The 27,454-nt window shown below is 35.7% G+C and overlaps 2 protein-coding genes across 2 annotated transcripts in view; one reads left to right on the plus strand and one right to left on the minus strand.

Moving 5' to 3' along the window:
• Positions 1–5,992: 5,992 nt before the first annotated feature.
• On the minus strand, positions 5,993–27,110 carry CMPK2 (cytidine/uridine monophosphate kinase 2). The gene is made up of 5 exons (XM_031951187.1): positions 26,361–27,110; positions 20,868–20,982; positions 20,470–20,671; positions 12,054–12,287; positions 5,993–7,445 (listed from the first exon to the last, which is right to left on the minus strand). The coding sequence occupies exons 1-5, from the start codon at positions 27,084–27,086 to the stop codon at positions 7,322–7,324; spliced, it is 1,401 nt and encodes a 466-aa protein (XP_031807047.1). The 5' UTR covers positions 27,087–27,110; the 3' UTR covers positions 5,993–7,321.
• Positions 27,063–27,454, plus strand: part of RSAD2 (radical S-adenosyl methionine domain containing 2) — a 29,483-nt gene continuing 29,091 nt past the window's right edge. The window contains exon 1 of the mRNA XM_031951188.1: positions 27,063–27,116. The gene's annotated coding sequence lies outside the window, so the exon portion shown is untranslated. The remainder of the gene's footprint in view (positions 27,117–27,454) is intronic.

The raw sequence follows: 27,454 nt of genomic DNA on the forward strand, positions 1-27,454 counted from the left end.
CAGTGCAAGCAGCTCCACTATCTTTAGATAATCATCAGGTGATGTGGAAAGACCCAGAAGGTAGTGCTTGGGGGAGAGGGTTTGCTTGTATCTCCACAGCCGGAGAAGGAATCAGATGGGTGTCAACAAACTGTATTTGCCTTGTCTATTGGAGAGAGACAGAGCAGACCCTTGAAACAAAGGAGAAGATCCAGGAAACGTCTCGTAGTTCAATCTCTGACTTCGTCCATCACTGAAAGAGCCTGACAGTTAACCCTTTGTGTTTGGCAATTGACTCACGAATAGTTAATTGTTAATGAGACTGTTGACAGGACTTCAAAACCTGCAGGAATTATTGGATTCCCTGATACATGAAGGAATGGACAATAGAATTGGCTTTGGTCTATCTCTTGACTGCTGAAGAAGGTGTGTGTGTGCTTGTAAATTGATAGTTATTTTTTACACCTTCCTTTTGGGACTCATGGAAGTCTTTTATAGTATCTTGTTTATTCATATTGTTTGTTATATTACTACTTGCTTGTGTGACATTACAACTTGTTTAGGTGATTCCTCCCATGCTGATGGATTTAACCACTGTTGTATACTTGCTTCAATTAAAACAAAAGAAAAGGAGAAATATAGAGGGTCACAGTCAGTGGGGAAACTCTGGGAAGGTATAAGACCCTTCAGCTCAGAGGGAATCTGCTGACAGTGTTTGGTTCAGCTCTCCATCTCCCCTAAGGGCTCTGGGGCTTCCTAAGAAGTCAGGAGGCAGTGACAACCTGTGTTGTAATTTAAGCAGAGTGATACCTAAAGGCAAAGAATCATCTACATATAATAGCAAGTTGTTTATGTGGTCTCACATGTGCAATGTCTAGTTAGCATATGTTCAATGTTGCTATAGTTATATAAAGGTATTAGGGTACATAAGGCTGAGAGAATTTGGAATAAATGGAATTCTATGTTTGACCACCCACATGAGTCCCATCTCTTCACTCCTCTAAAACCAAGGACTTGGGCTGGTACCGAGGTCCTCCAGACCAGCTCTCTGGTATTTTGGTATTTCCAAAATTATGGGTGAGGTGTTGTGGAAAGAAATTATAAGAAGACTAGAAAGATATGAAGGATTAAGGTTGTGAAGAGCTTTAAATGTGAGACCAACCCAAGTGGATTTGGCAAGATAATAATTGCCTACAGTAAAAAAAAAAAAAAAAAAAAAAAAGAAAAAAGAAAAGCATTAAACTGGAGATACTTGGTTTTGAGTCTTGGTTATGCCACTTATTTTCTATTAGAGGTGGAAAGAACCTTATAGGTCATCTATTTTCACTCTATAATTTTTAGATGATTAAACTGCAGCCCAGGGAGTGAAGGGAGTAGCTCAAAGTTAATACAGCTAGCATATGACAAAGCTGTGATTTGAACCCAGTTCATTTTGGTGGGAGAGGGAGGGAATTTCTTTTTTTTTAATTTTCCCCAGTTACATGTAAAAACTTTTTTGTTATACATGTACATTTTTACATACTTCCATGTGTAATATGTTGGGAGAGAAAAATCAAAACAAAAGGGAAAAAACACAAGAAAAAAAGGTGAAAATAACATGTGCTGATCTACATTCAGTTTCTTTAATTCTCTCTCTGACTGTGGATGGCATTTTCCATCCAAAGTTCACTGGGATTATCTTGAAGTACTGAACCACTGAGAAAAACCAAGTTGATCATGGTACAATCCAAACCTAGCTATTTTGATTCCAAGTCCAGAGCTCTTTTACCTCCATCATATTTCTTTAGGCAATTTATATGAACTTTCAGTATCTTCATCTGTAAAATGAATATAGTAACACTTGTACTACCTACTTCACAACATTATAGTAATACCTAAGGAAATAATGTCTTGTAGCCATAAAAGACTATATAAATTTGAGTTATTATTGAGATCCCTTAGTTTTTTTTTTCATACAATGGGGGAAAATGAATTTTTATTTTTACAGATACTATTTACCTATAATTTGTATATTATGTGTTCAATTCTTGCCTCAGATATTTACTAGTTACATAACCATGGGGGAGTCATTTAATCTCTCTGGATCTGTTGCCTCATCTCTAAAATAGAAGTAACAATAGAACCTATCTTACAAAGCTATTGTGATGTTCTAAATAAGAAACACTTTGCAAACCTTAAGGTTTTATATAAATATTAACTAGAATTTTTTTAGCCCATACTTTCATTATTCTATATGAGCATGAGACAACCATAATTTCTGCAAAGTCAAGCTGCCAGTATTTCTGCTTGGGAGATATGCTCAAATTAATCTTATCAATTATATCTTCAAAAATAATGTTCTATTGCTGAATTGACACCATCTTGTTCTATATTTTACAAAATGCATGCTTCCTATGAAGTATGGACATAACTTACATATCAGTGAAATCATTCCTCAGAAGGTACTGAGAAATCTCCTAATTAACCAATGGATTGGGAATTAGAAAATCTGGGTTAAATTTTGGATTCTGCTACTCACTTTTTTTGTGACTTTACATAAGCCACATAACTTCTTTGGGCTTTAGGTTCTCCACAAAATACAGGAAGGTGGGAAAGGTTGTATAACTCTTTTCTCATCTGAAAAATGACAGGTCTGGATGTAATGACCTCAAAGGTTCTTTCATACTATCCTACTATCCTATAATTGCAGCTCCAAATCCTGTGATAATCCAGATAGAGACTAAATAAACTTTTCTTAAAGGACAGTATTAACTTCAAAACATCATCTCCAAGTATTGTTTGGACTTCAAAACCTGATTCAATATGAAGTCCATTCTCCGTCTTTTAGGAACATAATTTCCACTTCATTTTAAAAATGGCATTACATATTTAAAGACAGTATCAATAACATACCATGAACTGGAAAAAGCTTTTCCTAGGGAAGCTTATACTCATCTAAAACTCAACAACAAGAACATATTTATTTGATTATGTTGATAATAAAAAGAATTAAAAGTTTAATTGTTCTTATATGCTCTCATATTAAGCTTATGAAAATGTTTAAAGTAAACAAAGCAAGGGATATAATTAGGCATTCCATTAACAAAATACCTTCTTGCCATGTGTCAACTGTTTCAAAGGAAATATGATTTTAACTAAGGAACATCAAATAGAAACACACACACACACAGACACAGAGTGAGAGAGAGAGAGAGAGAGAGAGAGAGAGAGAGAGAGAGAGAGAGAGAATGCTTCAAAATACTCAAAATACAAAGGAAAAATCCTAGAGTTAAGAGTCAATGGATCTGGAATTAAATCTTGCCTCTACCAATTACTGACTGCATGATCTTGAGTAAATCATTTAATTTCTCTTGGCCTTAGTTCCTCATCTGAAATCAGAGGAGATTGGACCAAATGTACTCTCCAAGTTTCCTTCCAATTCTTATTGTATGATCCTATTTCCCAAATTGATAGATAAATAAATAAATGTGTGTGTGTATGTGTAAGTATAGTTTGAATTTAGACGTTCTTGACTCCAAGCCCTGAGTTCTATCTACTATACTTCCTAGCTGCCATCAAAAAAGATTGTCACTTTTATACTATGTTTAACTTCATAACTAAAATAGTAGACAAAAGTTCAGATAAGTCAGTAAATTTATTCTTGAAAGGGAAGTGGGTGAGAGTTAATACCTCCCACTCAAAAACCAGGCACTTGTAGCATACTGGGACTTAAAACTGAATGGAACCATGAGAGATGATCTGGTCCAGTCACTTTCGTCTAGGAAGATAGTCTTATTATTCCTATTTTATAGATGAAGCAAGTAAAGCTCAAAGAAGTTAAATGACTTACAAAGGCTCATAATCTCAAGCTAATGTTATTTTTTCCAATTGCTTTCTTTTCTATAGGCACATAGAACTAAAGACAAAAATTATAAAATAATCAAGTAGAATTCCTGAAAAATCACATTTGTCAAGCAAGTCTATTTATCAACATTAATTAAATTCATTACTATAATGATATATAACCAATATTTCATTCAGCTTGAATTTTAATTAATTATCCAGAATTACTACATGAGGAAAAAACATACAATGACAGATAAAAACAAAATGATGAAAGTTAAATTGAGTAGTTCCAGTTCAGGGCAAGAGGTATATGTTTTCAGTGCTACATTTTTTTGAAGGCAGGAAAGGTCGTAACTAAATAACAACATGACTAAAAGAAAGTCTATAAAAGTGAAGTTTTTGTGATTAGTCAAATATTTCTTAAGCTTCTATAATGTGCATAGTATACTTTTTAATACCTCTGGGATCTTTATAATCAACAAATTTAAAATCTTTGATAGAGATAATTAGAAAATAATTGGGGGTGGAGCTAAAATGGTAGAGAGCAGGCATGACTTTACGTGACCTCTTCTGACCTTCTTTCAAACCAACAGATTAAGCCACTAAACTTGTTTTAGAGTCACAGAACAAAGAGATATTTGGAGTACAAGACATTTCCAGAAGAAGACACCTTGTAAGAACTTCAGAACAAGTCTGTTTCAAACAGGCAGGGGAACAGTCTGCTGAGCCCAGACCACAGCACAGAAATTGAAACTATTCGTAGTCACATGAAATGGTGCTCCAAATCACTATTGATCAGAGAAATGCAAATTAAGACAACTTTGAGATACCACTATACACCTGTCAGATTGGCTAAGATGACAGGAAAAGATAATGACAGATGTTGAAGGGGATGTGGGAAAACTGGGACACTGATACATTGTTGATGGAATTGTAAACAGATCCAACCATTCTGGGCAATGATTTGGAACTATGCTCAAAAACTTATCAAACTGTGCATACCCTTTGACCCAGCAATGTTTCTATTGGGCCTGTATCCCAAAGAGATCTTAAAGAAGGGAAAGTGACCTGAATGTGCAAAAATATTTGTGGCAGCCCTGTTTGTAGTGGCTACAAACTGGAAATTAAGTGAATGGCCATCAGTTGGAGAATGGCTGAGTAAGTTATGGTATATGAATGTTATGGAATCTTATTGTTCTATAAGAAAGAATCAGGAGGATGATTTTATAGAGACCTGGAGAGACTTACATGAACTGCTGCTAAGTGAAATGAGCAGAACCAGGAGATCATTACACATGGCAACATCAATATTATACAAAGATCAATTCTGATGAATGTAACTCTTTCCAGCAATGAAATGATTGCCGCCAGTTCCAATGATCTTGTGATGAAGAGAATCATCTTAACCCAGAGAAAGAGCTGTGGGAACTAAATGTGGATCACAACAAAAAATTCTCACTCTTTTTGATTGTTCACTTGCATTTTGTTTTCTTACTCATTTTCTTTCCTTTTTGATCTGATTTTTCTTGTGCAACAAGAGAATTGTATAAATATGTTTACACATATTGGATTTAACATATTTTGGAGATGGGGGGAAGGAGGGGAAATTTGAAACACAAGTCTATGCAAGGGTCAATCTTGAAAAAATTATCTGTGCATATGTTTTGAAAAAGCTTTTTAAAAAAAGCTTATACTATCAGAGGATTTAGTACTATAAGAAACTTGTGCAATTTATAGTCCAACCTTCTCATTTCAAGATTAAAAAGCAAAACAAAACAAAAAAATAAGCACAGGTCCTAGAGGAATAAAATTATTTGCTTAGGGTCATATATGTAGTAATGTACAAAGCTGGGACTTAAGTTTTAGTCTTCTGACTTTAGATTCAGGGACTTTTAATGTCAAAATATATAATTAACACCAGGAAGACATAGATAATAAAGGCCATAATTTCAAGGATGAAACCAAAGAAGATGTATTAGGGAAGGTGGCACTTGAGCTGAGCCATAATAGATGGGTAAGATAAGTAGAATATGGTATTGGGATATGGGAGATTACCATCTCAAGGAAAGGGCCTGGTATGAGCAGAGGCAAAAATGCAGATAACATAAATGCTCTACAAAAAGTAATAGGCAAGTGTTGAACAGACTGTTCATGTTTGGGAGTAAAATGAAGGAAATGGACCCAAGACTCGGGAACCTATACTTTATTCAGAAGATACAATTGTTAAAATGCTAATGTTCATTTCTCAGAGCATTTTGCACTCAAGTTTTACCTTGACAATTTTGAAATGCAAGTCCAAGACCAACAAAGAAGTTCCAAGATTCAGTTCCAAGAAGAAATATGTCCTTTGCTGCTTTCTCCCATATTTAGTCTGGTGCCTTATCCAGTTAGGAGTCCTAAGCCTCCTGTGCAAGGAAGCCATTCTTGATGGAAGGTGGCATTGGATGGACCCAGGAGCCATCCTCAGGAGAGACATCCAGTTGGAAGAATAAACATCTTTAAAGGTGTATCCAAAGCATGTCAGTTATTATAATACAGAATCTGAGTGCTAGCAGAAGCATTCACTGAAGCCAGAAAACTTTCAGGGATACTGCTACATGACGGCTATCTCCCTGAGAAAGAGAGATATTCAAAGGGATACTACAGGTGATATACAGGAATGAAATAATAAGTACTTGGGAGGACATGCAAGATCATACAGACTTTTTGTTCCATGGTTTGTTTTCAGCAAAGAAAGTAAGAAAATAATTCCAGGATTGTTTAAAGTTGCAGTTTGTTCCAGGATTTTTTTTTTAATAAAGAAGACAGGAAAATAATTCCTTTATTAATCCACTGCTAGAGGACATCATATCATGATCTGGAAGAGAATATCTGGATAAATAATATCTTATATAATGCAAGCATTATCCAGAGGGGAATGTTTGGGATACATATATATATTCACATATACATGCAGTGCACATACATATTTTTGTATGTGTACCTGCATACATATATATGTATGACAAATATACATGTGTGTTTCTGTACACATACATAAAACAGGATCACAGGATGTAGAGTTGGAAGGAAATTTAGAAGATAGAGTAGTGGAAGCAATATGCTCACAATCTCAGTTACTAAGTAGCAGAGTCAGAATTCACACCAAGGTTCTCTGACTTCAAATATTATGCTCTTGCTATTATCTTGTGCCTGACACATAGATATTAGGATCATAAGTCTAAAACTTGAACAGACATTTGAGACTGAGTCCCAACCTCTCATGTTATAAATTGGGAAACTGAGGCCCAGGGCAGTTAAGTGACTTCCCCAGAATTCCATATGTAATAGGTATCAGAGGTAGGATTTGAACATAGGTCTTTTAGCCCCATGTCCATGTGTGTATGGTACATATTAAGTTCCATCTTTTTCTTCTACTTTAAGTATCTAAAAGGGATCTAGAAAAATAGCAGGATATATTCTGGGGTGACCTTTATTAGTGTGTTATTAGGTAAAATCTGTCACCTCCCAGGAGTGACTACAATGAGGCACAATGCTTTCTAATTATATTTAAAACAGTTGCGATGACTACTTTCCTGTTGGGGTTGGCATCCACCGTGTGACAGGAAGGATTCTCCATCCTCTGATAGGATATTTCCACCCTAAAAAGAATAAGAAGGAAAAGTGGATAATCTTGACAAAACTGAACAGGGTTCATTTCAACCAATAACTAGAGACTGCACAATTCTGGGCTCCATTACCTTTGTCTCACTTTTATATCACTCTTTATACCAACTTACTTCAATAATCCATCTCTTGGAATACTTCAGAGTCATCATTTTAATGTCCACAAATTAAATTTGGAAGGAAACTTAGAGGATAGAGTGCCCTTTCCACAAATGCAGGTCTTAATTGCCGCAAGTTTTAATACAAAAAAGTTATGAGATTTCATATTATACATGTATGCATGCATGTATGTGTACACATACATTTACAGACACATGTTTATATATGTAAGTGTACACATAATAGATATCCACATCTGTATGCTTAGTCATATATGTTGTTTTTCAGTAATTTTTCTCATTTGAGAGTTACCAGAAGGTAAGTGCTATGGGGTGTTATTTACCTCATTTTATATATAAAGTAACTGTCATCTCAGGTAGATAACTTGTCAATGGACAGACAGTTTTCAACTAACTTCAAGCACAGTACCCAATCCACAGCTCTTCTCTGTCCATTGTAACTTGTAGAGTTGGAAAATGTCACTACCTGGTGGTAAATTTTCTGGTAATGAAACTTTACAAAGTTGGTTAGTTAGGTAATAAATTAACATATGGTTGTTTGTTGGGGGTTGGCAGGAACAAGAAAGTGACCCTGGAAGTAGGAAGATACATATCCACATCTGTATGTTTAGTCATATATGTTGTTTTTCAGTAATTTTCAGCCATATGTGACCTTCATGACCCCAATAAGGAGTTTTCTTGGCAAAGAAGTTACTAGAATGATTTGTAAAATCATTCAACAGCAAAAACTTTTGAGTACCTGCTATCGTCTCCATATAAGGATAGGGCATTGTCAGCTTTTATTAATGCCTTTGTATTTTTAACTTGTTGTGCTGAGAGATCAACCATCTTTAATTCTTAATAAAATGTCTTCATGACAGAAAGCAAAAGACAGAATGAGTAAAACCCATACATTATTTAAAAAATAAAAACCTTTACTATAGGTATTATTTTGATCTCCCATTCCAAGACAAATTTTACCAATAGTAATAAGAAAAGATCCAGTCCTTCATCTCTAACTGGTTGATATCCCCCACTTGCCTGTCCCATAGGTATCTTAAAAATCAACCAAAATATAATTCATTATCATTCTCCCTAAATTTAACTTACCTCCTAACTGTTTTATTTCTGTTGAGAGTACCATTATTCCTCTAATCATATAAGACTGCAAACCAGGATTAATTAGATTATGAACTCCTTTTGCTTTTTTTTTTTTTTTTTTTTTTTTTTTTTGTATCCTCAATACTTTAGTGCCTGGCACATAGGGCTTACTTACTAAATGGTGATTGTTTGATAGATCCTTGATTCTTCATTCTCTCCCTCCATATGCAATCATTTAACTCATCTTATTGAATTTTCTACTATTCATCCTGTTCCCTCATCTCCTCTTTCACACTCTAGTTCAAACTTCTATCCCCCTACTTCCAAACAGCAATGTCTCTCTCTTAGTTTGTCTTCCTATATGCAATTTCTCCCTTTCCTGTCCATACTATATCTCTAAAATATAGGTCAGACTTCACCATTTTCTTCCTCAAGAAGCTTTAACAAATTCCAATTGTCCCTAGGATAAAATATTAATTCCTTTGCTTGGCATTTAAACCTTCAAGATCTCAGTCCAACTTTTCAAAGATGGCAATATACTATTCCCTACATTCCAACAAAACCAGATAATTTTATGTTTCCTGTATATGCCCTTTTTACTATCTTTTCTCAGACTGCCTCCTTTACTTGGAAAGCTCCTTCTTCACTTCTATTTTCTGGAACTCCTAGCTCCCTTCAAGGCTCAGATTAAATGCCATCTCCTATATGACGTTTCCTTTCTCTTTCCTGTTAGTAGTTATTAGTGGTTTATTTTGCATTTAATGTACATATGTCTAATGTTTACTTACTAGTAAACAGGTTGTAATCTCATCATAGACTGAAATATCCTCAAAAGCAGAAATCCTTTTTTCCTTTGGATCCTTAGCATAATGTCCTGACATATGTTAGTTATTAAAATGCTTTTAATTGATTATCTGTGTTTCCCTTTCTTTATCTCTTGCCTTGCCCCACAACATAGGGCTTCCTGAATACACACACTAACCAGTTCTGTCTGTTCTTCCAACCCACTCGTATTCACAGGAAGGTGAAGGAGAATGGGATACAATGTAGCTTTCTCATAGAAAATTTTCTATGTTCCTCTGTAGGGCAAAAGCAACAGTGACTGTTTCTAGTCAGATGGGAACAACATATAAATCCTGTGATACTAAAACTCGAACAGTTTCAATGATAATCTTGTCTTGTCCCTGTTTATATGCTCATAGGATTTAGAGATAGAAGAAATTTAGAGAGCCCCTAAATTCAACCTCTTGTTTTATAGTTATAGAAATATTTAAGGCATTATGGTGCCTTAAATTTACTGTACTTAAATTTATTGTAATCCAGGTACACTAGATTTGGAGTCAGATCTGGGTATGAATTCTAGTTCTGCTACATACTGATTCTGTGATCTTAAGAGAGTTATTCAGTTTCTCTAGGTTTCATTTTCTTTATGAATAAAATGAAGGTGTTAGACGAGGTAGACTAGAATCCAGCTCTAAATCCATGCTGCAATGTAATTGAGGACATAGAGACAATTTAAGTATTTTGCCCAAATCCAAATTTCTTTCACTTTCAATTACCTAGTCTTACATAAGAATAAAAAAGCAATGAATGAAAATGATGTGCCAGGCACCGAGCAAAAATCTGAAGATAAATACACAAAAAGAAAGGCCATTCCTGCTATTGTGATGTTTATATTCTAAAAAAGGGAAGACAACACATATATGGGAGTGGTGGCAAGAAAGGAATATTTTAAATTGGGTAGAGAAGCCACAAATCATTCATCTGATTCACATAACATTTTTAGGTGGCACAGTGGATAGTGTTGGGCATGAAGTCAGCAAGATATAAGTTTAAATCCTGTCTCAGACATTATACTAACTATATGAACCTGACCATGTCATTAAACCTCTGTCTACCTCAGTTTCCTCATCTGCATTCTGGACAATTCTACTAATAGGTATTTCCTATCTCTGAGAGATGTGAACATCAATTGAGATATACGTAAAGCTCTTTAGCTAGCTCTAAGAAATTGAAGTGGTGATATAAAGAGTATTTCCAGGTTAGATGGAGGGTGACTGCTGTGGAATTTATGTGATGAAGAGTGGGGGATGGGAGGAGGAAAAGGCAAGATTCAGAAAGGGAATGTATTGGGCCATGATCAACAACAGCATATGAAGGATATTAATTGCAGTAGTTATGCAGAACTCTCAGAGACCCAGAGCTGGAGACCAGTAGGAGGCAGGGGAAGTGACACAAAGATAACTTGAGATTTAGGCTTCAGAATATTCTTGTACTTGATCGTTTCTTTCTTACACTCCAAAGTTGGTTTTGTCTTTTCCCCTCCTCACCATAATTCAGCTGAATTTTAATACATTTACTAGCCTCAAGAATAAAACACAAACACTTCAACTCTGACCTTAAAGTTATCCATGATCAAGCTCCAGCTCACCTTTCCAGATTTATTTCAAATGACACTCTGCAGGAAACACTATAAGAGTAGCTATTTTCTGTATTTTTGGTTTAATCTCTCATCTCAGAGAGATTTCGTACCAACCAATGGCTATTCCTAGAATGCCTTTTTCCCTTGCCTGTTCCTCTTCTCAGAGGAACTCTACTTTTTTATTCAGCAATTAGCTCAAGTACCCCACCCTTCTTGAAACCTTCCCTCTTCCTTCCATCCATTCCTATTGTTCCCCAGGATAAAATATTAAATTCCTTTGTTTGGAATTTGAAGCCTTTCAGCTTCTTTATCAAATTACAATGTATTTACATGTTCAGGAATTTTGTGCCCCCAGAAGAATGCAATCTCCTTAAGGGCAGTAACTGTTTTATTTTCCTCATCCATATTGCTTAGCTCAGTGTGTGATTGACAGTGGATACAGTGAGGTGGTATAGTCAATAGGATGGTGGACTTGTTATCAAAAAGTCCTAAGTTCAAATTTGACTCCAGATACTTACTAGTTTGTGATCTAGGGCAAGTCATTTAACTTATGCTTGCCTCAGCTTCCTTATCAATAAAATGGAAATAATAAAAACCTCTAACTCTCAGGGTAATAACCCTTACAACAGTAAGGATCAAATGAAAAAATATTGGCAAAGTGTTTTGTAAGCCTTAAAATGATATGTAATTATTATTATTACTATTATCATTATTAATTTTTGCTTAATAAAATTTGCTGAAATGAATTTTAGTAAAGTGGCTTGACTATTATTATTTGGAATCCTCATTTCATGTCTTCTCCCCCTCCCACTGCCTTTCCATCTAGCTGGCTTTTCTAACCCATTGGAATCACTTTATCCTGATGAATGAAAATGCCAGGGAACCCTGATCTTGAAGAAAATACATTTCTCTCATTCCTGGCTCCCAGCCTCAATTAGTCATGCCATAAAACTAGAACATACTTTTCACGAAATAACTCGTTGTTTTCCAGTTCAATTTCTTCTTTTGTCTTATGCATCCCACGTCCCAGAATCCTATGAATCCTCTCTTCAGGATTCACAGTTAGCAGCAGTACAATATCAGGTCTGAGCAAGTCCTGGGGCCACTGATACACAGAGTGATGAGCTGGAGGTAGGTGGTGGGGAAGGCCACTTATCTCGGTCGCAATTGCATAAGCAGCTGTGCTGTGCCAGTACCTGGAAAGATACAAGAAGTAGTAAGTTTCCTATCATGTGAAATATTTGGGCAGCAAATGCTAAATGATCTGTGCAGAATGTTATCTGGGATGAAAAACTGGACTTAATAGGAAGCTGGACTAATAAACTTTCTTTTAATCCTTTGGCATGAAATGTTGGTTTTAAAATTGAGATTTTTCAGTTTTGCACCTTAATCAATTCTATGTGCAAGATTAATTTTGTCCCTTTTGTTTTTCAGTTGGGTCATGGTGTCCTCCCCATTTTGGAAGAACAAAATGAATTTCATTAGACTCTCTTAATAGGAACATAAACTGCACAGGCAACAATAACAAATGATTTCTTTTCATTTGACAAGATGACATTTTTTTCTCTTTAAATAGCTAAATTATCAGCAGTCCAGAAATGAAAACTGAACAGATACTGAATGACAAACTTGGGGCCCCATGCTGCCCAAAATATTCCAGATATAGCCAGAATAGATTAAAATATAATTGGGATATATTTAACTAAATAAATAAAATACATTAAAACACAAACTATATTACATTTTAAAGCCAAGTCAATATGTGGCCCACAAGGTTCCTTATGTAGACATTAAAGGGCCATTCCACCTTCTATAGAGTTTTATACCACTGATGTAGAAGGTGGAATTTTAGCTGGGACTTTAAAGAAGACAGAAGGCAAACATGAGGAGAGAGAACATTCTATGAATGATGGATAGCCAATGAAAATATCTAGAGCTGGGAGATGGAGTTTCTTGATTGAACAACAATCATAGTCAATGAATGATTTCTGCATCCAGAAAGAGGACTATGGGGACTTAATGTAGATCATAACATAGTATTTTCAACTTCTTTGCTGTTGTTTGCTTCCTTTTTTCTTTCTCATTTTTTTCTTTTTGTTCTGATTTTTCTTGTACAGCATAATAAATGTGAAACTATGTATAGAAGAACTGCACATGTTTAACATATATTGGATTACTTACTGTCTAGGAAGAAAGTGAGGGGAAGAATTTGGAACACAAGATTTTGCAAGGGTGATTAAAGAGAACTGCCCAGAAGTAATAGAACCGGAAGGTAAAATAGACGTGGAAAGAATCCATCGAACACCTTCTGAAAAAGACCCTAAAATAAAGACTCCGAGGAATATTGTGGCCAAATTTCAGAATTTTCAGATTAAAGAAAAAATTCTACAAGCATCCAGGAAAAAACAGTTCAAATACCAAGGTGCCACAATAAGGGTCAAACAAGATCTGGCTGCCTCAACATTAAAGGATCGAAGGGCCTGGAATTTGATATTCTGAAAGGCAAAAGAACTTGAATGCACCTAAGAATAAACTACCCAGCTAAGCTGAGCATTTTTTCCATGGAAGAAGATGGACATTTAATGAAACAGAGTAATTCCATCTGTTTTTAAAGAAAACCAGACTTAAATAAAAATTTGATCTCCAACAACAGGACTCAAGACAAGTAGAAAGGAAAGGAACTCTTGAGAACTGTATTTCTGTTAGTATATATAAAAATCACATGTATAATTTGATTTTACTGAATAGTAAAAGGGAAGTAGAAATAGAAAGGGGATAGTGTCAGAAAAAGGGGAAAGGGGAGATAAAAAGAGGGAAACTTTATGTGTCGATGAGGCAAAGGAAACCTATCATATCTGAGGGAACTTAGAGAGGGGGAGGAACATTGTGCGAATCTTACTCTCATCAGAGTTGGCTCAGAAAGGAAATAATTGACACATTTGTTTTACAGAGAATCTTCTCTCACCTCATTAAAAGTGAGAGGAAATGTAAAAGGAAAAGAGTAATAAGGAAGGGTACAAGAAAGGGGAAGGGATTCAAAAGGAGGAAGGAGGGATACTAAAGAGGGAGAGCTGGGTGACGCAAGTGGACCAATAAGCTTAATACTAAGGAAGTGGGGAAGGAGGGCAAGAAAAAGAAAAGCATAATCTGGGGATATTAGGATGGCAGGAAATACAGAATTAGTAATCTTAACCTTAAATGTGAATGGGATGAACTCCCCCATAAAGAGGAGGTGGATAGCAGACTGGATCAAAAGTCAGAACCCTACAATATGTTGTTTACAAGAAACACATTTAAAACAGGGAGATACATACTGAGTAAAGGTAAAAGGCTGGAGCAGAATCTATTATGCTTCAGGTGAAGTCAAAAAAGCAGGGGTAGCCATCCTTATCTCAGATCAAGTAAAAGCAAAATTGATCTAATTAAAAGAGATAAGGAAGGAAATTATATCTTGCTAAAAGGTACTATAGACAATGAAGCAATATCAGTATTAAACATATATGCACCAAGTGGTATAGCATTTAACTTCCTAAAGGAGAAGTTAAGAGAGTTACGAGAAGAAATAGACAGCAAAACTATAATAGCGGGAGACCTCAATCTTGCACTCTCAGATTTAGATAAATCAAATCACAAAACAAATAAGAAAGAAATTAAAGAGGTAAATAGAATATTAGAAAGATTAGGTATGATAGATCTCTGGAGAAAACTGAATGGTGATAGAAAGGGGTATACTTTCTTCTCAGCAGCTCATGGAACCTACACAAAAATTGACCATATATTAGGACATAAAGACCTCAAAATTAAATGCAGGAAGGCAGAAATAGTAAATGCTTTCTTTTCAGATCATGATGCAATAAAAACTACATTCAACAAAAAAATGCAGGAAGGCAGAAGTAGTAAGTGCTTCCTTTTCAGATCACAATGCAATAAAAACTACATTCAACAAAAAGTTAGGTGTAAATAAATCAAAAAGTAATTGGAAACTACATAATCTCATCTTAAAGAATGATTGGGTGAAACAGCAAATTATAGAGACAATTAATAACTTCACTCAAGATAATGACAACAGTGAGACATCATACCAAAATTTGTGGGATGCAGCCAAAGCGATAATAAGGGGAAACTTTATATCCTTAGAGGCTTACTTGAACAAAATAGAGAAAGAAAAGATTATATATCCTTAGAGGCTTACTTGAATAAAACAGAGAAAGAAAAGATTAATGAATTGGGCTTGCAACTAAAAAAACTAAAAAAAGACCAAATTAAAAACCCCCAATCAAATACTAAATTGGAAATTCTAAAATTAAAAGGAGAAATTAATAATACTGAAACTAAAAAACTGAAACTATTGAACTAATTGAACTAATAAATAAAACTAAGTTTGTTTTATGAAAAAAATCAATAAAATTGATAAACCTTTGGCAAATCTGATTAGAAAAAGGAGGAAGGAAAATGAAATTAGTAGTCTTAAAAATGAAAAGGGAGAACTTTCCACCAATGAAGAGGAAATTAGAGAAATAATAAGGAGTTATTTTGCTCAACTTTATGCCAATAAATTTGATAACCTAAGTGAAATGGATGACTACCTCCAAAAATACAGACTTCCCAGACTAACAGAGGAAGAAGTAAATTGCTTGAATAGTCCCATTTCAGAAAAAGAAATAGAACAGGCAATTAAACAACTCCCTAAGAAAAAATCCCCAGGACCAGATGGATTTACATGTGAATTTTACCAAACATTTAAAGAACAATTGGCCCCAATGCTATATAAATTATTTGATAAAATAGGGAATGAAGGAGTCCTACCAAATTCCTTCTATGACACAGACATGGTACTGATACCTAAACCAGGTAGGTTGAAAACAGAAAGAAAACTATAGACCAATCTCCCTAATGAATATTGATGCTGAAATCTTAAATAAAATATTAGCAAAAAGACTACAGAAAGTCATCCCCAGGATAATTCACCATGATCAAGTAGGATTTATACCAGGAATGCAGGGCTGATTCAATATTAGGAAAACTCTCAGCATAATTGGCCATATTAATAACCAAACTAACAAAAACCATATGATCATCTCAATAGATGCAGAAAAAGCATTTGATAAAATCCAACATCCATTCCTATTAAAAACACTTGAGAGTATAGGAATAAATGGACTTTTCCTTAAGATAATCAGCAGCATCTATTTAAAACCAGCAGTAAGCATCATATGTAATGGGGACAAACTGCAACCATTCCCAATAAGATCAGGAATGAAACAAGGTTGCCTACTATCACCGTTACTATTTAATATTGTATTAGAAATGCTAGCTATGGCAATAAGAGCTGAGAAAGATATTAAAGGAATAAGAATAGGCAATGAGGAAACCAAATTATCACTCTTTGCTGATGATATGATGGTATACTTAGAGAGCCTTAGAAATGCTACTAAAAAGTTATTAGAAATAAGTCACAATTTTAGCAAAGTTGCTGGTTATAAAATAAACCCACATAAGTCATCAGCATTCTTATATATCACTAACAAAATCCAACAGTCAGAGTTACAAAGAGAAATCCCATTTAAAGTAACTACTGATAGTATAAAATATTTAGGAATCTATCTGCCAAGGGAAAATCAGAAACTTTATGAGCAAAACTACAAAACACTTTCCACACAAATTAAGTCTGATCTAACTAACTGGAAAAATATTAAATGCTCTTGGATTGGGCGAGCAAATATAATAAAGATGACAATACTACCTAAACTAATCTATTTATTTAGTGCTATACCAATCAGACTTCCCAAAAACTATTTTGATGACCTAGGAAAAATAACAACAAAGTTCATATGGAAAACAAAAGGTCAAGAATTTCAAGGGAATTAATGAAAAAAAAATCAAATGAAGGTGGCCTAGCTGTACCAGATCTAAAATTATATTATAAGGCAGCGGTTACTAAAACTATCTGGTATTGGCTAAGAAATAGACTAGTTGATCAATGGAATAGGTTAGGTTCAAAGGACAAAACAGCCAATAACCTTAATTATCTAGTATTTGACAAACCCAAAGACCCCAGTTTTTGGGATAAGAATGCATTATTTGACAAAAATTGCTGGGAAAATTGGAAATTAGTATGGCAGAAACTAGGCATTGACCCACACTTAACACCATACACCAAGATAAGGTCAAAATGGGTTCATGATCTAGGCATAAAGAATGAGATCATAAATAAATTGGAAGAGCATAGGATAGTTTACCTCTCAGACCTGTGGAAGAGGAAGGAATTTATGACCAAAGAAGAACTACAGATCATTAGTGACTACAAAATTGAAAATTTTGATTATATCAAATTGACAAGTTTTTGTACAAACAAAACTAATGCAGGCAAGATTAGAAGGGAAACAATAAAGTGGGAAAACATTTTTACAGTCGAAGGTTCTGATAAAGGCCTCATTTCCAAAATATATAGAGAGCTGACTCTAATTTATAAGAAACCAAACCATTCTCCAATTGATAAATGGTCAAAGGATATGAACAGACAATTTTCAGATGATGAAATTGAAATCATTACCACTCATATGAAAGAGTGTTCCAAATCATTATTAATCAGAGAAATGCAAATTAAGACAACTCTGAGATACCACTATACACCTGTCAGATTGGCCAGAATGACAGGGAAAGATAATGCAGAATGTTGGAGGGGATGTGGGAAAACAGGGACACTGAAACATTGTTGGTGGAATTGTGAATACATCCAGCCATTCTGGAGAGCAATTTGGAACTATGCCCAAAAAGTTATCAAACTGTGCATACCCTTTGATCCAGCAGTGTCTCTACTGGGCTTATACCCCAAAGAGATACTAAAAAAGGGAAAGGGACCTGTATGTGCCAAAATGTTTGTGGCAGCCCTGTTTGTAGTGGCTAGAAGCTGGAAAATGAATGGATGCCCATCAATTGAAGAATGGTTGAGTAAATTGTGGTATATGAATGTTATGGAATATTATTGTTCTGTAAGAAATGACCAGCAGGACGAATACAGAGAGGATTGGCGAGACTTACATGAACTGATGCTGAGCGAAATGAGCAGAACCAGGAAATCATTATATACCTCAACAGCGATACTGTATGAGGATGTATTCTGATGAAAGTGGATTTCTTCAACAAAGACAAGATCTAACTTAGTTTCAATTGATCAAGGATGGACAGAAGTAGCTATACCCAAAGAAACAACACTAGGAAATGAATGTAAACTGCTTTCATTTTTGTTCTTCTTCCCAGGTTATTTATACCTTCTAAATCCAATTCTCCCTGAGCAACAAGAAAACTGTTTGGTTCTGCACACATATGTTGTATCCAAGATCTACTGTAATCTATTTAACTTGTATAGGACTGCTTGCCATGTTTGGGGAGAGGGTGGAGGGAGGGAGGGGAAAAATCAGAACAGAAGTGAGTGCAAGGGATAATGTTGTAAAAAATTACCCTGGCATAGGTTCTGTCAATAAAAAGTTATTTAATTAAAAAAAAGATTTTGCAAGGGTGAATGTGAAAACTATCTTTGCATGTATTTTGAAAATAAAAATGCTATTTAAAAAAAACAGTGCTTAAAAATACAAAGACTATGCTGACAGACTGGAGATAGTGAGAGATCAAGAATGATATCTAAATTACAAGCCTGGATAAATGGAAGGATAGTGATACCCTCAATAGGAATATGAAAGTCTGGAAAGATTTTGAAGGGAAAGATAATGAATTTGGATTTGTACATATTGAGTTTAAGAAATCTCTGAAACATCTAGTTCCAGATGTCCAAGAAGTAGCCAAAGATGCAAGAATGGAATGTCAGCAGACAAGTTAGGGCTAGATAAGTAGTTTTGATAATCATCAATGTAGAAATGATTGTTGAATCCATGGAAACTGATGAAATCACCAAGTGAAAGTATGTAGAAATGATTGTTGAATCCATGGAAACTGATGAAATCACCAAGTGAAAGTATATAAGTGAGAAAAAGAAAAATGCCTAGGACAAAGTCCTTTGGGGATACACAGAAGTAGTGGGAATGACATGGATGGAGGTCTAACAAAGGAGACTTAGGAGAAACAGTCAAATATAGGAGGAGAATCAGGAGAAAATATAATTACAAAAACTTAGAAAGAAGAGTATCAGAGAAGAGGGTGATAGTTTTAAGGGCTGTACAACAGTCAAGAAGGATGTAGATTGAAAAAAAAGAAGACATTAGATTTGTCAATTAAGAAAACATTAGTAACTTCACAGGAGCAATTTCAGTCTCAGCTAAAGTCCCATCTTCTTCAAGAAATCTCTTGGTCTTCCTTAATCTCAGTGCTTTCCCTCTGAGATTACCCTCCTCTCTATTTTATTCTGAATATACCTTGTTTGCATGTAACTATTTATATGTTGGCTCCCCAACTAGACTAAAACCTTTCTGAGAACAGGGATTATATTTTCCTTTATTTTTAATCCTCTAGCAAAAAAGGAGACACATAATAATTGTTAATTAACTCTGCTGATTACAGATGGCAAAGATCTGCAGCAGTAATATAATCTATGTAAATCAGCTAAATAAGAAACTCTATCTAGGGAATTGAGAATGGTGTTACAAATCATAAAGTCTAAAGGCTAATGATGCCTCATTCTTTTCACACTTTCAGTTCCTTTTTTAAAAAAAATGTTGCTTGGGGCATACTCTGATTAAATGTCTACCTGAACAGCAAATCCTACCTTACATAAAAGGTTTACAATATAAAGACAGCTAGATGGAACAATGCATAAAGCATTTGGATCTGCAATCACAAAGATCTGATTTCAAATCCAGCCCTGATATTTACTAGGTATGTGGTAAGTTATTCAACCTTATTTTGTCTCAGTTTCCTCATCTGTACAATGAATAATAATAGCACATATGTTACAGGGTATGTAATATGTTGTAAGGGTCAACAAAAATAATATTTGCAAAGTGCTTTGTAAACCTTAAAGCCTTATATAAATGCAACCTGTGATAATAATATAATTTTGTATGGTACTAATAACAATTTAAATTTGGGGGTTCTGACATTTAGGAATTGTGGGAAATGGAATGACAGGTCATTTCATTTCTTTGAAAACTTTAGTTTCCTTTATCTGTGTAATGGGGATAATAATTCATAGAATGAGAATGAGAAGAGCTCTCAGGGGTAATTCAATCAAAATCTCTTAAAACTATTTTATCTTCTTTGTACTCATTATACCTCACTAGGTTACTGAGTAGAGAGCAATTTATAAACCTTAAACTCCTATGCATAAGTGAATTGTATTATTTTATTTCTTTAAAAATGCCATCCATAAACAAAAATTCATAAAAATAAAGAAGATATGTAAAGTAAAGATATATCTATACCTACCTGTCTATAATCACAGGAGCCTGGGTAGATTGTTTAGCTATTTCAGAAGCCATGATATAATTTCCCAAAGAATAATATGCCCGCCTGATGATTGTTGGTTCATCATCAAATATTTTTCTCCACTGGCTGACACAGGGTGGAGGTGATTTTAGGAAAACAGCCCTCAATGCTTTTGAGACTTTTTCAGTCACTGTAGTTTTTCCTGTATTTCATATACAAGATAAAAGAATGTCTTATTCACTAGGATTAGGCATAGCACAAAAATTAAAATGAACTATGTCATTTTTCATCTTTGCATCCTATTTATGGAATTACTTAACAAACACTTGTTGAATTTTAAATGAACTCAAATTCCATAATTATTATTGTAACTTAGGAATGAAGAAATAATCTCTCACCAGTAGCATCCAAACCCTCAATAACAATGACAGGGAATCTTCCCTTCTGGAGATTCTTCGGGCATTTATCCACCAAGTTAAGGATCTCCTTTGCTTCAGGAATGAAAGGTATACACTGTAAAGATAATGTTTTAAATCTATTAGGACCACATTGTCTAAACCCATGAAGATCAAGAATACAAAAGTACCAATGAGCAGAATTAATCCAGCTATTCTGGAATACAAATGTGAATTATACAAAGAAAATTCCTAAAATGTTCATGTTCTTGAACCCAAAGATTTTTTTTGCAAGGCCTTTACTCCAAAGAGATCAATGATACAAAAAAATCCTATGTATCCTAAAATATTTGTGGTAGCATATTTTTTCCAGAAGTAGATAAATGTAAACAAGAGAGATATCCAAAGATTGATGGTGGCTTAAATAAACTATGGTACATGGACATTATAGAATTCAGAAAGAAATTAATATGATGGTAAAAGGGCAGGAAATGAAGAGCTCTGAAAGGATATACAGAGGAAAATATAAAAAATAATATGCACAATGACAACAGCAAAATAAATGTAAATAATAACAAAATGTCTAAAAATGAATAGTGCAAAATTATAATCACCCTAAAGAAGAATGATGTTGTTTGTGATATCTTGATTTGCCAATGAACTAGATTTAAATGAGTCAGAATTACACAGTCATCAGCCTCACTCCATCTTCCAGAGTAAATGAAGTCCAATAGCAAGAGAACATTCAGAACTGGTGATGGGCCAGCATGCTGTGTATGATCCTGGCATCTTTGCTGTCTGACCAAGATCTAAGCATTCCACAGTACCTGTTTCAGTCTCCTTCGTGGCCAATGGAACAAATTGTTCTCATCCACCCAGTCCTCTGAGAGCAAGTCTTGACATACTTGGGGTGGACTTCCCCCTAACTCACTAACTGGTTTGAAGCCTGTCAGTTACCCTTAACCTGGTTTAGCCCATCTATCAAAATGGTTTTACTGGCATATAACCACTGTACTGTTACAGTTCCTTGGAGCCACAGTTGAGATTTGGGTCATCAGTTAGTCACCAAAAGTAGATAAGCAATCCTGAAAAGGACTTGGAAAGCCCTCCCATCAGAGAAACCAGACCTTGCTCAATACCTCATATACCTCAACTTTCTCATCAATATGATGGGTGTAATAATAGTTGAAAGTGTTAATACAGCTATTATTATATCCATTATACTGATGAGAAAGTTGAGTTTCAGCAAGGCCATCACATAACTAATATGTGTCAAATAGATAATAGGAGTCAGAGATTTGATTCCAAATGCAATATTCTTTCCACTACATCATAACCTTTAGAAATTTATTTGAATTTTGGTTCTGATATTTGCTACTTGTGAGACTGAGGAAAAGACACAGATTTAAATATCAGCTTTTTTTTTGTGAAATAGTAGTAAGTCTCGAGGAAAGCCTTTGTCAACTTCTAGGCATCACAGGAATATGAATTGCCACTATTATTACTATACTGTAATTCTAAAAAAAAAAAAAAAAAAAAAAAAAAAAAAAAAAAAGTCATCCAGACAAGTTGGGATAATGAGAATTGAAATCAGGAGATTTAACTTTTGTTCCTATCTTTTCCACTAATTTTTGATTGAACTTGGTCAACTCATTTCATCTCTCTAAGGTTCAATTTCTTCCTCTGTAAAAATGAAAGAGTTCACTTAGTAATTCAAATAAAGAGCAAATTTTGCTTTTATCATATTAATTTAACACACATCTTTTAAAAATATATCGCAAATTTACTGTGTGACCCTGGGCAAGTCATGTAATCCTGATTGTTTGCCTCTCTCTATTGATAGGTACATAGATAGATAGATAGATAGATAGATTAGATATACACATTTACATATATGTATAGTTATATATAGTACATAATAGAAGATAAGTTTCATGCACAATTTCTTTTTCATTTTTCATAGTGTTCCAAAATGTTTGTTTATTGATAATGATATTGTGTTCACAATTTAAATCTATTTTAAATTAAGGGACTGGCTCTAAGATTTTTTTTCTGGCTACAGTTAAGAGCTTTTATTTATGAAACTACTATATAGGAGTTTCAAAATATTCTATGTACAACCTTCAAGATGTATAACTTTGAAGCACAACACACATTTGGAGTTCTGTTCTTTCTAAATGATGATGATGATAATGCAATATTTCCTTACTATTGTTGTTGTATCATATCCATACTTGAAGATAACAATCAAACTGGGGCACTGAAAGCTGTAATTGTAACTCTGGCTGTTGAAAGGTTTAGAAGAAAGTTTTTTCTGTAATGAATCAAAATCTCCCACTACTGTTTAATTATTATTATTAATTACGTAGCATAAGTGATGTTTTAGCTCTTGTGAGAAGGAAGTTCATTGAGAAAACTCTCAGCTTTGTAGGTTACTACTGTATAAAGTCCTCCCACCCTCTCTTCTATTTTATTTTGTCTTTTCTAATTTCCTTTTAGGGTTATTTGTATCCATTTTTGAATGGCTTTTTCTTTCAGCAATTATGAAATAAATCCAAACAAACATTAAAAAAACTTTAGAAGTTTATAATTAAGAACTGGGCAAAGTTCTAGATAGGTTCAGGATACTTGGATTGTTGCCCTCACTGACTCTGTGACTTGGGTAAAAACTTCATATCTGTATGTCTCAGTGTTCCCATCTGAAGAACAAGAAGAGGGCACTTGTACTATCTACTTGAAAAACATATCTTTAGAGATGGAAATGCTATGATAATGGGAAATCTCATTGATCAAATCTATTATCATCAAATGGATCAAATTTCCAGGAAGATCCTTGAAGAGGAAAAGATCTACCTTGAAGCTTACTATCCCAACATTAGGTACAAATCATGTCTAGAATGGGTTTATTTCTTTGACATCCTTCAGACTGATTCTTATCTGGGAATAGTTCTTTTAGAGAGAGAGACACATTATGCCTAAACTTAGCACTGTTACCTTTCTCTCTAATGGAAACTGTTAATCCTTGAAAAGAAAGAATGAACAACAACAATAGACAATAAAACTACGAAAAATTTGTATTTATGTAGCAAAAGCATTTGCATGGCACAGGAAAAAAAAGATCAGTTAGTAATTGTGGAGTCAGATACCCAGCATTTAAATCTCGTAGCTCTGTTTGTTTCTATCCATTAAATCTTGGCAGGTTACTTAATTTCATTGGACCTCAGTTTACTCCCGTTAATTCAGAGACTTGGATGAAATGATATTTAAAGTTATTTCCACCTCTAGATCCTTTGATGTTTTATTTAAATTTTATTTAACCACTAACTACTACTATTTATTTGCATTTATTCTCTTTATATTTATTCAGTATATTTGTATGCATGTTTTATATATATATATATATATATATATATATGTATGTATGTATGTATGTATGTATTTGAAGAGTTCCCCCCATGCAAATGCAAGCTACATCAAAGTATTGCTTCACTCTCTGTATTTCTATCACCAGGATCCAGCACAGTGCTAGGAACATAATTTGTTGTAGTTCAGTTACATCCAGCTTTTCATGATCTTATTTCGGGTTTTCTTGGCAAAAATACTGGAGTAGTTTGCCATTTTCTTCTCCAGCTCATTTTACAGATGAGGAAACTGAGGCAAATGGGGTGAAATGACTGAATACTGTCTGAGGCTGAATTTGAATTCAGATTTTTCTGACTCCAGGCCCAGCATTCTATCCACTACATCATCTAGTTACCCCCAGGGGCATAATAGACATTTAATAAATGCTTGCTGATTGATCAATTGATTGATGATAATAAAAAGGCTTTAGTCATAAAATATTCTATGTGACTTTTCTCCTTTGGATCATCACAAACATTCCTGTAATCTTATTACTGTATTACTAACATCATTTTACTGAAGAAGTAATCTCAAAAAAGTGAAATATTAACCAAGATCACAATAAGCACAAAGTCTAACTAATTGAGGCCCATATTAAGTACACTCCCAAACATTTGGTGAACAGAAAGAATATCTCTTAAGATACTTAGTATAACAGCCAATGTTGTAAGCTGGTTTACTAAGTATCTTAAGAGATATTCTTTTTGTTAACAACATGATACAAAGAATGGTACCATGAATAATATAATCTTAATAGCAGAACATCTTTTTCAGGAACACCTTCCCAGGTTACCTCAGCTCATCTCTCACAGTATCTCCATGATGGAAGTGTAATGGAAAGGGGCATACTTTCAGCAGATCATTTTCCCTCCATGTTTTTTATTCTGGAGAACTGGATTAATTAATCTTAAATTACTTTCAGTTCCATATTTTAATCCTGTGGTCCTTTGAGATTTCAACAGTCCCTCATAGTACTATACAGAGGTCTTAGGACTGGCCTAAAGTCACAAAATCAATTACCACTAGACTATTATTTAGAATACACGTCTCCCAGGATATTCATTTCTCATAGATGTGACCAAGAAAGAGGTCTCATTCTCCCCAAATATAGCATTCTTCTGCAGGAATCAGTTATAGATAAAAACAAAAACAAGGAAAAAAATAATAAGATGCAACAAGCTTCTAGGGAAAATCTAGTTAAGAAGGTAGGCAAAAGGACAAATCACATTAAGGGGAAAAATGTATCAGATTGGCGTCAGAGGAGCTGGGTTGGAATTCAGCCTCTGTAACTTATTCCATGATACATGTCTACTCATGACAGGAGATAAATCATTTTATCTCTTTTTCTTCCTTCACACACACACACACACACACACACACACACACACACACCAGAGAATGCTTGAGTAGTTTACCAACAAGTCCTTTCTATACCTAAATTTATTTTCTTATGACCTCTAGGGCAGCTAAGTTGTGAAATGGATGGAGTGCCAGGCCTGGAGTCAGGAAGATCTGACTGAGTTCAAATCTTGTCGACTTGTACTATTTGTATAACCCTGGAAAAGTCACTTATTCCTGTTTGGCTCAGTTTCCCCATCTGTAAAATGAGGTGGAGAAGAAAATAACAACCACTTCAATATCTGTGCCAAGAAAACCCAAAATGGGATTACTGAGTTGAATAAGACTGAACAAGAGCAACAACAACAATGACAACCGCCTCAAAGACAACCTCTCAGGACCTATTTTCTCACCTGTAAAATAAGGATGCTGGATTAGATGATTTCTAGAAAACTGAAAAAGAGCGATGAATTTGGCATTAGAGATTCTAGGTTCCAATGGCAAGTTTTGGCAAAGCCATTTAAATTTCTGTTAATATAAATGTATATGCATATATTATGCACATACATATATGTACATATATATATCCACATATGTGTGTTTTCTTTCATTATAAGGGAATCTGTATTCTGTATTTGTAAAACGAGAAAGTTTTTCTCGTGGTCCTCTCCACTTCTAAGTTTATGATACTACGAACCCTTAAACCCTAGGATTTTTTTTTTTCTTCGAGGACAGCCCTTGCTGCTGAATTCTTACCTCCTCAAAAACTTTTCGGGTTTCTTCCAGATTGGGAAACACCACAGTGATGGGCAGTTCTGGCACTAAAGGGTGCAGAGGGGGCTCTTCCGTGGGCACCACCCGAAATGTACCCCCTTTATCCCCGACCACTCCTGGGAGTTCCCACAGCCTCTGCCACAGCAGGCCACTGTGGTCGGCTTTGAACATGCCCATCTGTGGCCTCGGGGTTTCGCACGCAAACAGCAGGCCCTGCAAGGCGCGCTGTATCTCCAAGCAGTCGTGGGGGTCCCACAGGATGAAGCCCTTCTCCGTGATCCCGGAGCGGCTGTCCGGGGAGTAACAGAGGAGGCGCCGCAGCTCGCACTGCCGGAAGGGGTCCCGGCTAAGTTGTTGGAGCAGGTGCTGGTGCAGGCGCGCAGCTAGGATCCGGCCGCGGTAGCCCGAACCCGGGACTGCGGGCACGCACAGGGAGTAGGTGCGCCCGGGCGCGAGGAGGAACGCCTCCAGCCGGGGATCTCTGGCGGCCAAGGCGCTCCAGTCTGTGCCGCCCTCCCCGTAGTCGCCGCAGAGGGTGAAGTGAGCCAGACCGGCGTCTGGCAGCTCCAAGAGGAAGAAGCGGTCCCGGGCCAGGTCGGGCGCGTTCACAGCAGCGGCCTGGCGGCGAACGGCTGGCACCTGCGACGACGGCCGCATCCTCTCCAAGAAGCGGAGCATGTAATTTCCCAGGCGAGGGAAATAGGCCATATCTAGGGGCCGTCGGCCCCGCCTCAAGGGGTGAGGTCAGGGTGGGAAAGAGGAAACCGACCCAGAAACGAAACCTAGAGATGGGACTAAGGTTGTGGGGCGGGGGGAGGAGGCCCCAGAGCGGGCACAGCTCGCGGAGAAACGAAAGCTCGGCGATGGGCGGGGGCTGGGCACAGCACGGGCCGCGCGGTCAGCGACCAGGGACGTCCCTGGCTGCAGAAGCCTCCGCCGCCCTTCCTTGCGACAGCGAAGTGGGCTAGGGCCAGAGGGGCTGTTGAGCTTTTTTCCGTTTGAACCCTGTTATAGAAACGGAGCGGAGAACAAGGAAAGCCAAGGGCCGAGGCCTGGCTAGGTTGCCTGGAAGCCTG

Source organism: Sarcophilus harrisii, chromosome 2 (assembly GCF_902635505.1).
Source record: "Sarcophilus harrisii chromosome 2, mSarHar1.11, whole genome shotgun sequence".
NCBI classification, from domain to species: domain Eukaryota; kingdom Metazoa; phylum Chordata; class Mammalia; order Dasyuromorphia; family Dasyuridae; genus Sarcophilus; species Sarcophilus harrisii.